The sequence below is a fragment of the Cyrtonyx montezumae genome, unplaced genomic scaffold, assembly GCF_038088225.1.
Source record: "Cyrtonyx montezumae isolate F1298 unplaced genomic scaffold, pur_monq_1.0 scaffold_41, whole genome shotgun sequence".
In the NCBI taxonomy this organism is placed as follows: Eukaryota; Metazoa; Chordata; class Aves; order Galliformes; family Odontophoridae; genus Cyrtonyx; species Cyrtonyx montezumae.
In genome coordinates this window covers 1,970,886-1,983,240 of record NW_027072047.1, presented here as the reverse complement: position 1 = coordinate 1,983,240, position 12,355 = coordinate 1,970,886, and the positions used below count along the sequence as shown (strand labels likewise).

The following is a 12,355-nucleotide window of genomic DNA, read 5'->3' as shown; positions in this document are numbered from 1 at the left end:
AGCTGTCCGTTAAGCTTAAGTCCGTTAAGTACTTAAGACCAGAAGGGTTTTTCCTATTAAGATTTTGTCTGTTTTTCCCTTTTAAGATCAGTTTCGGGTGAACTGGGAGGCTGTAACAGATACCAGGCAGGTGGAAAAGGCTGTAACAGATACCAGGCAGGTGGAAAAAAGCCAATCACAACAGAGTGGCTGAATACAGGCAGTCACTTTGTCAATAAGTGAGAAACAGTTTAAATGTGAATGCGTGTTTGCAATGTCTCCAACCACAAACTAATGTGCAGAGCACGACGGAAATTGTTTATGCTACCAACATTAGACCATATCCTCAAGCAAGCAACATTGGACTACAATACAACAGCTGTTGAAATACCCAGGGTATTCTGACAGACACGATGCATTGAAATGGATAAAACACTTCGGACTGAAAGTCCATCTTCTGCAGAGACCCTCCCGGTAGAGGTTACAGGTAAGAGGTAAAAGCTGAGCGCATTCTCTGGTGCCCTCTGCTGCCAGTTACCAAAACGACACCAAAAACACACCAGCCTGCTCCTCCATGCCTCCTCGCTCCATCCCCACGCGGGGACCCAACCACGACCAAGCCCACGCAGGAGCTTTGCCCCGTGACACAAACCCACTGCCCCAATCCCACCAGCACACCCATGCACCCCACGGGGCTCGCACTCGGCATCCAAATGCTCCCACCTCTCACTCACTCCGATGAGGCTGAACTGCCGTTTCTAATAGTCAGGATTCTACAAGTGGAAGCACCCATTCTCCACTTTCATTTCTTTTTGACAAGAGCTGGGGTCTCTCCTGGGGGATCCCCAAAGCTGCCAGACGTGGAGCTGGGGGGGGCACACAGGGACCCTCCCGGGGCCCTCCCCACCTAGCCAGGATGCAGTTCTACCAGCATTACTGCAGTTATTATTTAACCGCGCTCAACCTGGCGCGCAGAGATGGGCAGAGCGCTGACGCAGCATGAACTTGCTGTGCTGTCCAAATGCATTTCCGCAGGGTGAGCCTGCATGCACCGCTGCTCTCCTTCACGCGTTGGGTCCCTGTTCATTTTGCCTCACTAATGGTTGTAACTGCAGCACTGAGGACTAACGCTGCCATGCACTTCCTGTCTTGCTTCAACGACTCAACACAAATGTCAGCACGCTGATGGGACAGCTGCTATCTGGTGGGGAACGGACTGACATCTGCAACTACAAAGCACAAGAAGAACCATTCTGTGCCCACATACCCAGGCATCCTTGGGCTTGGGTGAGACCGACTGACAGCCTTCTGAAACGGTCAGTACCGGTGGACCAGGACGCTTCACAAGGAGCTCATGCTGATATTTTTTAAGCTCTGTGGTCTCATTAAAAAGAAAATTCTAAAAAGGTAAAAGAACTGCATAAAACTGCGTGTTTTGACACCGACTTTCAAAACCATCGTATTTTTTAAATTTTAACTTGAGCTAAGCAGTGTCGTCTATGAAAAGTTTTGTAATAAACACTTCATGACACTTTGAGCATAAAACAAAGGGCACCTTATTCCCAAAATTGCAAATATTAAGAGTTTTTAAGACTTCCAATTGTAGACACAAACTCTGTTCTTCATGAGAGAAACAAAATCTGTTTGTCAGGTTCTACTTGAGCTTTGTGTTGTGGCAAAATCAAATTATGAAATTTCAATCACTATACACAGAGCAAACAAACATGGAACCTGATTCCTTCTGCTGGGTTACACCACCTCCTAGGGCAGAACATAAAGAAGACTAAGCCCAATCCTTTACGCTTTAGCCTGCTTTTCACACATATTGCAATGAATGTAATAATTTTCCTATTATTTAGCAGTTTATTAGAGCTCTGCTTAGCAACTGAAGCATTCTTCCTGCTTTCAGTAGATGGCAGACAGCAGCCTCAGACTATTAGCTCCACAGATGCCATCTCTGAATGTCCACCTACACACTCCCAACGAATAAGAATTCTGTACAGTTTTGTCTGGGGTTGAAAAAGAGAAGTGACCAGATCTGATTTCAGTTAACTAACAATGGTGCTGCCTTCATCCAGGACAGCCTCACCACATGGTGCTTCATCATCAGACTCAACTTCTGAGTTTTTCATCCTTTGGAATGCAAAGGAGCAAGTTGGTCCACATTTGCTGGGGCTCTCCACTGGCTTCGTTCCATTCCCTCCGCTCTGTAAATATCACCTTCGTTTCCACCGCACTACAAACACTTGCAGTTTGTCATTGGTATCGAGTTGTCATTTAGAATGTGTTGCCTACAAACTCTTCCCCGCTCCCTGACCCACACCAGTCTTTAACAGCCAGAGTGATTCAACATTCAGCAGTGCTGAGTCACTCATCATTAAGAGAAGTAAGGACAGCGGTGACAGGAGCTCAGCACAGTTGCACCCCAGTGCCCAACGGAGCCCTCACAGGAGTTCACAACATTGAGACAGTCTTATTTGATGCTTATTCCTGCTGAAGTACCACAGCACACGGAGACGTTCCAGTGAAACCCAACTTGAATTGCTCAGTGACCCACTGAAACTTAGAAAGTGAGAAAAATAAACAGCTGCATTGTACATGGAGCGATGGTACAGAATGTGCATACTGCTTGGTGAGCAAAGACTTACACTGACCAGATGCACTGCACAAAAGTCTAGTGGAAGATTTGCACTGCCTTGAAAACCACATTTCTCAGTGCATTAAACCATCCTTTTTTTTTTTTTTTCTTTCCCCAGATAGAGAAAGGGAAGAGAAATGCAGTATGAGCTCTATCCTGCCTGAGCAACTGCCACCTGGACGAGCAGCTTTGCTGAATTTGGTCCTTTGGAAGGTTTGCCAAACAGAGCTCTCCAGTTTTGGTTTGCCATACAGAGCTCTCCTCCACAAACGCCTTGAGCAGCACACGTGCAGTCTGCACTCAGGCACATACGCCCTTTAGCACAACTACAATGCTCCGTAACTACCTCCACAACTCTGGACAATTAAACTGGTAAGATTTTTGACTAACGGTTGATATCGAAAACCACTTCGTAAGCCCTCTTCAAAATGTAACAGCTTGGGTTCTTCCTATTCTTACACATAGCATGCCATTTCGGAGAAAACCCAAGACGTTGGCTCCGTCCCCTACTAAGCCGCGTGTCGGAGCGGCCACCAGAGGGGGCAGCGCCGGGTGCAGCCGGGCAGCGCTGCAGGAGCAGGGCTAGCACCAGCCAGGTTAGCTAAGGAAAGCTTGGGTTAATTCCTGAGGGCAACTCACTGCAGCTGATTTGTCGGTCTCCTCTGGTGGACGAGAAACAACAGACAAAACAGGCTCCTTTTAATGTTCAACCCAACGGAGAACACGTGTTGGGTCTTTCAGGGGTGAAGCTTTTCCATGAGCTAATGCAGCACACTGTGGCTACAACTGAACTAGAATTAGAGACACTGAGCATGACAGAATAGCTGGAAGGCAAAATCTGCTGTCTTTGTCATGCACAAGGCACAATCATAGCTGTGGGCTCTACTTCCACTGCCAATCTGCAGTAACAGAAGACGTATGAACCTAAGAATTCATCCTGGTTTCAAGCAGCCTTCCTCCCAGCAGGAGGAAGAAAAGAGACACCAGAAACCTGGAGCCTGACCGACACAGAACTGACACAGCTGAGTGACATCACTGCCTTCAGACACCGGAGATGGGAAGGGAGAGCAGGACCACTCCTGGCCTGTGCCTTGCAGACACGAGCAGAAACAAAGCACAGAGCCAGAGGGATCCACTCTGAGCTACTGCAGTGCAGCTGGAACGTTCTGCATTTTATCTGAGAAGCACTTCACCTTTCTCCACTTCCCGACAGCTGCATTTCTCACTTACCTCATGATTCAGAAGGCAGCAGCAACTAACTAATTCAAACAGACACTTCTACACAATGCTTTTGCTTCCCAAAGCTGTTTGTTTGATAGGAGTATCTGCTGGTGTCCTACTGCATACCACCAAAAATCACCTGAAAACATTTTCTTCTCATTCATACGCGTGCATTCATCTCATTGGTTGTGCAGGCATTTGTGTGTGCATGCAGAAACTGCACACAGAAAGCATGCCAGGACTGTGCTGAATAACCCAACAGCCACTACAGTGTTGCATTTTTTATTTACTTCGGAATGGATGAATTTCAATCTTAAAAAGCTACTGAAGATACACAGTATGCAGTGATAAAGTAATACCTCTCTTTTTTTCAGTGTGGTTTAAAGATACTGCAAGAGGGTAATTGATGAGTAAATCAGGCAGAATGCTGCTGGTTGCAGCTTGAGGCAGATTTATTCCATCAGTCAATACAGATCTCAACACAGCGGCACCAGGGGCTGCCCTCTGGGCCCTCAAGTTGTCCATAAACATATAAGCAGAAAAGGCCTACCTCACTGCCTGTAATTAACGGCATTCCTTTCCCACAATTTTGGGACACAATGAATCAAAACCTCAGCTCACACTGGAAGTACCTTCAGGAAAAGAAATGTACTCATCCACTGCAGCAGGCTGCTCAGCAAATGAGTCCAAGCCACCAGGCAAGAGCTTCCACCCAGAGTTCAGCAGTACAGGAACACATACAGGATTCAGGAGAGGAATATTCTGCACAGTCCTCCACGCTCTAATTGCATTTATGTACAGTGACCTGCGGAGAGTGGCCTTGATCATGACAGCACTCATGGCATCCTTGCAGAGTGCAAGTAAAAAGAAAACAATAATTTATTCAGTATGTTCTGCAATTAAGATTAATTACTTTATAATTTGTATTACTTAATTGCACAAGAACACAAATACTATCAGAAGTTAGAGTTAATGTTTAAGAAGTTTAGAGAGGGGATGTCAGGTGGTGAATCTTTGTGCCAGCTCACCAAAGAACAATGCAATGTAGTATTTCCCTGAGTTAAGCATGCAAGACATACTAAATCCTCAAAATGTCAGTTTATAGTTGCTGCCATCCTCGATGCACTGCGATGACCGTGTCAGGCAATGCTGCAGGGCAGAACATGCAGGTTGTACACCAACCCGCCTCCATCCATACCAACCACCAGTGCCATCGGAGCAACCCCAGCTGCAGACAGAGCTCACCACACCGAACCCTCACCTCAGGGTACTAACAGCTGCTACTGCACCCAACGGTACACCACATCCTGAATGATCTGCCAGTTTGTACTGACAGTTTCTGAACTCTCGTAAACCATTATTTACTATGAAAATGATTTCATAAGCCAAGAAGAGCCTCAAAGAAGAAAAACCAGAAGTACCTGGTTTGTTATTGTTGCTGCCTTCAGAAGAAGGCTGAGTTTCACCAGTGCTCTGTGCTGTAAAACTTCCTTTGGATTTAATCGGGCAAGAAATGGCCTTTGCACCCAGTGAGGCTGGAGCTGCTGTTCTCTAGTGGTACAACTATAAGGAAAAGCAGCTTGCCTCACTTTCAGCTAGGACAGAGCTGTTTTTCTCCACAGTGCCTGGTACGAAGCTATGTTTTGGTTTTAAGAGAAAGACACTGTTGATAACACACCAGTGTTTTAGCAGTGGCTGAGCACTGCTGTGTAGAGCCTAGGCTGTTTCAGTCTCCTCAGCTTCTCCTATTGTCCTGCCAGTAAGGGACCTGGGGGGGGGCACAAGGGGACTGAAGCAAGACAGCTAATCTAGAATAGCCAAAGGGATATTTCATACTACACAATATCATATGGAAGGGAAGTTTGAAAGGTGTTGGGAGTGGGGGCTCATCAGAACACAATGCACATTTGCAGCTGTGTGTCATGGTTTTGTGGTTTTTGTTGTGTTGTTGATATTCCACATCATGACATCATGTAGTGTATTGGGAGTTGAAGACAACAACACAACACAACAACACAACAAACAACACAACAACAAAACCCACAAAACCATGACAGTGGGATACCTCACCATCCTCCCCAGTGCCCAGCACTGTCTGACACAGCTGCTGAGGCATCACTGGCTGCTATCCTGTACCTGTGCTTTCCCAAAAGGTAATGTTAGGGCTCTTTCATTGCTTGACACAGTCACCTGGCCCACTGTCTAAGAAGAACATTGCAAAGATCCGGATTTGTTAAGTTTGTTATCTCATACATGGAAAGAGACCAAAAAACCCAAAGCCATGCTTAATCCTAACCCAGGATGTGCCCATAGACAGAAACACACGCAGCAGTCCTCATGTTTCATACTGGAGTATACCACAACTGTAGTGCACACTTGAGTTGAAGGCCTCAGGCTGCTGTGTCTCTCAGCACTGACAACTTCCCTCTGAAACAGCAGTGACAGCACAGTCCCCTAAGTCAGCCCAGTCCCAGATGCACTGCAGGGCATTTTCCTACATCCTCTAGGGCTTTGTCTTTCCCAGTGCAAGGCCCATTTACCCTCACTGCGTCCCTCAGTTATTTCATTCTGAGCCAACTAACAGCAGTCCCAGCAATCCAGCACATCACGCTCACCACGTCAGGTTACTTCCTTCTACCTCGGAGACCTGTGTGCTGAAAGCCACACCACCACCAAGCTCCTTCAAGCTGCTGTTTGTTGCTTGTAAGAACTGCATATTGGAAATAACAACGTATGGGTGCTGACATCAGTAGAAGGAAGGAAGCATATGGAGAGAGAGCACTGGGTATGGCAATTTCTTAGGGATCTTGAACACATTCCTACACAGGGAAGAACCATGTGGTGCAGTGTGTCTTGTAAGCTTTCTGCACCCTCTTACTCAGTTCAGATGCTGTGTACCTTTCTGCTGCTCTCCCACCGTGAGAAGTTAACCACTCCCTCCTCAATTCCTGCCCAACCTAGGATGGCACTGGTCCTGCACTACACATTTCTGGCAGTGGCGTTGGAATGAAGCTCACAGTAAAGATGCAATCAGCATAAAATTTTAATATCTCTGCAAGGTAAGCAAGGCTATTAAAATGAACAGAAAAATCAAATGGAAACTTTAGCCAAATAAGAAAGTATTCTGACAGCCTGACAGGGCAGCAATACAAGCACCTTCTAAGCTTATCGTTATGATGCTGTTAGTTTTACTTCTACAAAAGAACTGCTTTAAAGTTAGAAACATTCCCAGCTTCTGTTTTAAACTCTCAGCTTTGGGGAAGTCCTCCCGGCTTGAGACTGAGGCCCCCACGACAGATCTTTGCACATATTTCACACACTTTTAAGGTTTTGCATACTGAAAGATTTGTTTTTTTTTCCCTGTCTGTACAAACTATCCACTATCTGTACAAACGTTAGTTCTCTTGAATACGACACCTTAAATATTGACAAAAGTTCTGGGAGGAGATGATACAGTGTGAGAGATTCAGCTGTGAAGTTCCCAGTGTGTCCTTCAGTGAACGGACCACTGAGAAGATTCCCACTTCCCTCAGATTACTTCTGTGGACTTGCCACCACACTTTAACCTTTGTGTAAATTTGCCTTTAATGAGCTGACTGGTTATGCCAGACACTGGCTTTGCTTTTTTCCAAAGAAGCAATGAAATTTAAAGCTCTGAGAACAATGCAGAAAAGTTCCAGCCAATTAAACATATCAAGTTAATAAAAAAAATCAGAATAGTATGTCTAGGTCAACCCAGCACACTGCTAACAGGAGTGCTTTGGTCTGCACTGCAAACACGTATTCTGAGGACAGCTATGCATGTGCCAGCACTCTGCTTGTGGTCAGAACACAGAACAGCACATTTAGGAGAATGAAATTGAAAAAAAAAAAAAAAAAAGACAAAGTTTTGTCTTAGCATGTTCTGCACACAAATACCAGAGGAACATCTGCTGTAAATTTCACCCCAAAAAATTAAAGTTGATTTAACTTGCTGATTACATTCAGTTTTAAGCTAGATATGCAAGCTAATGAACAATCTGTGAGCATCACTCAAGAAATACAAGAGAATCCATAGGGAGGCTTGTGTATACATTCAGAAATTAGAGTAATTTCAGTAAGAGCTAAATTGGATACCAATAGTTTCAAACTGATTAAAAATGTTTGTAAGTAGACTGCAGCGTCCGCAGTTAACGAACTCTCTCACAGTTGGGCTTGAGACAGCAAGAATGCCAAAAGCCTCAATTAACCTCCAGAAAATAAACACAATGTTTTCTGGACACTTCTGGCTTCAGAACCAGTGCCTCACAATGATTTTCTGATTCGACTCTTGAAATCTTTATTTGCCCAACAAGCGAGACTGGGAGAAAACCTATTCCTAAATCTATGACTAATTATTTAAAAACAGAAGACCTGAAAATACAAAGTAACCATATAAAGGGTATATGGAAAACACAGTTTTCTTGTGTGACAGCTGTTATTTTGGCCTAAAGTCACCACTTCAGTCTGTTTGCTCTATATTTTAGCCTGCAGATGAACAAAAAGTAATGACAGGAAGAATGCTTTATGCACCCCAAAAACTTAATCCCAGCCCTTAAGTGCCAAGTCACAGAATCACAGAATTGCAGGGGTTGGAAGGGACCTCCAGAGATCATCGAGACCAACTCCCATCCAGAGCTCAGGATGATTTAAGACAACTGGAAATAAAGCCCAGACACACCACCACCTAAGAGAAAAGCCCCAGGTCTTCAGAGTTCTTCCTGAATTCTCTCCCACATCAGCACTTAGCATGAGCCTTCTCAAAAGTCATCCTATGACCAAGAGAAAGTGCACTCATTGCCTCACTCCTTTCAGAGGTACCATCCTTAAGCACTGCAGCAGCAGCTGCAAGTCCAAAAAACTCAGTGTCTGTCCAGTCACCATTAGAGAAATTCACAGAGCTTCCTCCCAGTCAGACAGAGGGAGTTGGTGGCCTTCAGCCTTTTCTGCATTATGGGGGCAGGCAGCTGACAGTAATGTAAACACTGCAAACACTGCTCTAGTGTGAGTACTCTTTCACATGCTCACAGAACCAGGGAACTGAGCTGGTGGCTTCCAGGGGCAGAAGTGACTGTGAGCAGTCATCCACCACTGTGACTGCCAGCTGTCCTGCCAGCACATGCTGAGTAACTTGCACTGGTTGTAAGCAAGTAGCAGGAGCTCTCATCATACTTACTAACAATCAGATAAAAAGTTTCTCTGCCCTGCTAAGTTTACTCTGTTCAAAGGCATTAAATACTCCATGTAGAACACTCACCTGGCGCCGAAGATGTCTTTTTTCGCGAGATCAATTCCAGACACCACTTTCACCCTGAGGATACGAGACTCCTCCTGGTAAAGAAAAGAGAAAGAAGGTTTAATACTTATCCTGTTATGGACTGTGAAGATCACTAGTTCACAGCAAGTTATCTTGTGAATGAATTAATAGCCTTCAGATAGCAGGAGTCTTTGTTAGGTGGAAACAACCCTCCCAGAAAGAGACACACACCATATCTGTCCAAGAATAGCAAACATGAGGAGCTTCCAGCTGCAGCAGTTGTTAAGAAAATAACAGCAGACACCAGTAATAACTTAGTAGTAATAACAGTATAGCAATATTAACCCCCCCCCCAAAAAAAGCACTGCTTATCAAAGCATCTTCAGTTTCAAACTCTAAGTGATCCCTATTCTAAATCTGAACTGTTCAATTCAGTACATTCACTCATTCTGCTCAGATTCTCAATCTGCCACTTTAGAAACAAGGGAAAATATTTGTAAGCATTACATTCAGCAATGCAAATAAAACCCTAGATATCTCTTCCAGAGGGGATAAAAAAACATACAAGAATAAATCCTCAGAATTCAATGGTTTGAACCTGTCCCACCCCCTCGGTAACAGTGTTCAAAAACCAGTTTCAGTGGCAAGTGGTGGATTCAGCAGACACACATCAGACACTGCACTGCCAACAGACGTGGATGTGTTCTAGGATAGATGATGTCCCAGTGGGCATGGCCTTGGTTTGTGCCCTTGAGATGCTCAGCTCCCGACGAGCATCAGGATCAACAGTATTTTCCTTCTCCCTCTTCAATCTGTTTGCTTTTGTTACCTGAAGGCCACCGAAATTCAATCTGGAAGGGGTTCTACAGAAACAGGTTCTGCAGTCGCCTGTATCAGTTACGCTTTTTTCTCCTGATAAGTGCTCCAGAACTGCGAGACATGGGATTCAATTACAGTAATTTGAGACTCCGTTCCTTGAAGGCCGTTTGGGAAACAACAATGCTTCCCCACAGGTTCCTCCTGGCACGGCCATTCTACACCTGCCCTGTTTGCTGCAGGGAGCCAATGGCAGCCATGGGGCTGTGAGCCCTGCTGAGATGTCAGTGATCATCAGAAGGTTGGAGCACCTCGAACCATCCAAAGAGCCAACGTCTCACTGGGCAGGTGAACAGGCAGTGTGTAGAAAAGAGTGTTTGATGGAGCTATACTGAATTTAATGTACTTCTTCATGTTTTTAACTACTCTTTCCTTCAATCTGTTAATGTCAGTATTTACCCCTGAATTACAGGACATACTTGACCTTCAAGAGCACTTTTAATAGACTAAAGACAAACTGGGATCAAGAACATTCCTTTGTTAAGAGGAAGAAGTTAGAAAAGCTGTCTGAACCACATAGTTCTGACGCCAAGGAGAAACAAAGGATAAGAAGCTGTAATAGTAAACGAAGAGGGACCAGCAGAAGGGTTTCTAACAGCAACTACATCACAACTGCTCCTCACACTTCCACAGCGTCATCAACTCCACTGCAATGTACCTTATTTCTGCATTAACACTGCCTCACTGCACTACTTGAATGAAAAGCAAACCAGGAGGAAGGACAAATGCTGGAGGACCTCTGCTGCAGGTTCTGTGAGACACAGCATGAGGTCCTCCAGACAACCCAAACACATTCTCAAAACTGCATTTTAAGTCACACTTCATCCTTTAAATGAAACACAGTGAAAGATACAGCCCTGTTCCCTGTCTGCATATGTGCTCTCAACCCATAACCCTGCATTTTACTAAGCAGGAAAACTGTTTTTGCAAGTAAGCGTTCAAACTTCCATATGCGTGAAATAAACATAGCACTTTAATTATATTAAAACCATCTCCATTAGTAATAAGGCCCCATCTACCTACACTCAAAGTCTTGCCTTCTGTCAGCAAGGTACCTTCATTAACCCCACTGCATGAGCAAGGTACATGAAAGGCAAAACACATTTTTCTCTGTGTGCCCCTTCTTCTACTCCTATCCCCTGTATGCTGTGTCCTGGTAGAGGGAGGAGTTAAACATTCACAGCAACAGAGCATGTCCATAACAATTAGATAAAGGATTGCTTAGCTAGGCGCAGTGGGAGACCTGGAACAGATCACACCTGACACAGGTTTCTGCTCACCCTCCTCTGGAAGGCTCTACAGGAAAAATAGATTTTTCTCCTTTGGTTGCTTTCCTGAACACCCAGGGGACTGCAGGACATCTTCACTGAACACTGGAAATGTCTGAGACAGAGGTGTAGGATGCAAACTCCAAACACAGTGCCCCCTTCTCAGCTTGGAGTCATGGCTAATCTTTAGCTAAGGAGCACCTAGGCTCATTACTGCTGGGCGAGCACTGTTTACACACACACAGATTTCAGTGGGAGGTGCTGACCCGACCGCTCTCCCTCAGTTCACTCCATTGCCACCCAGGCATTTCTGCACTCAGGTCAGTATGCACAACCAGCGCAGCCCACAAGCAGTGTCTCGGACCATCTGCATCACCTGACAATACTCAGAATACTCATAAAATGCTGACCTGCCTTTTGTTTTCATTCCAAATACCTAGATTTCCAGGGAAGTTGTCACGTAGAAGCACAGAAAATATCTCAGCTGAGTTACATGTCATCTGAATTCAACCTCCAGACTAAATAAAATATAGGCAGCACAAAGCACTCATGTATAGGCACATTGGTACCCAGCCAGATGTGCTCTGTGAGGGCCGGTCTGTGTCTAGTGTACAGAAAAAATCATAGATCATTAAGTCTGGAAATGACCCCAAGATCCCCAAGTCCAACTCTAACCCATTCCACCATGCCCACTGACTATTATCCCTAAATAGAACCACAGAATCATTAAGGATGGACAAGTCCAGCCCTGTCTCCCTCCCACCACACCCCCAAGTGCCACATCTACAACGTTCTTGAACACCTCCAGGCACAGTGGCCCCATTACTCTCTGTGCAGCCTGTGCCAGTGCATCACCACTCTTGGGAGAAGAAATTGTTCCTGGCATCCAACCTGAATCTCTCCTGATGCAACTTGAGGCCGTTACCTCCCATCCTAGCACAGAACCTGGCACAGAGAGGGACAAGGGAGCACACTTGGAGGGGTAAGGAGAAGAAATACCTTCTGGGAGCTATAGGTCTTAGTGGATCATACACACTAGAGTGTGGGTGCAGTGAGGGTGGTGGATATCCAGAGGAACACATAGTTCAGGTCCTGGTT

General features: G+C 45.3%; 1 protein-coding gene across 3 annotated transcripts in view; it reads right to left on the bottom strand.

Annotated features, from left to right (window-relative positions):
• Nucleotides 1–12,355, bottom strand: part of NEDD4L (NEDD4 like E3 ubiquitin protein ligase) — a 138,131-nt gene that overhangs the window by 100,238 nt on the left and 25,538 nt on the right. For all 3 annotated transcript variants that reach the window (XM_065747097.1, XM_065747098.1, XM_065747099.1), the window contains exon 2: nucleotides 9,114–9,187. In XM_065747097.1, the coding sequence (XP_065603169.1) occupies nucleotides 9,114–9,187 (74 nt within the window). The remainder of the gene's footprint in view (nucleotides 1–9,113; nucleotides 9,188–12,355) is intronic.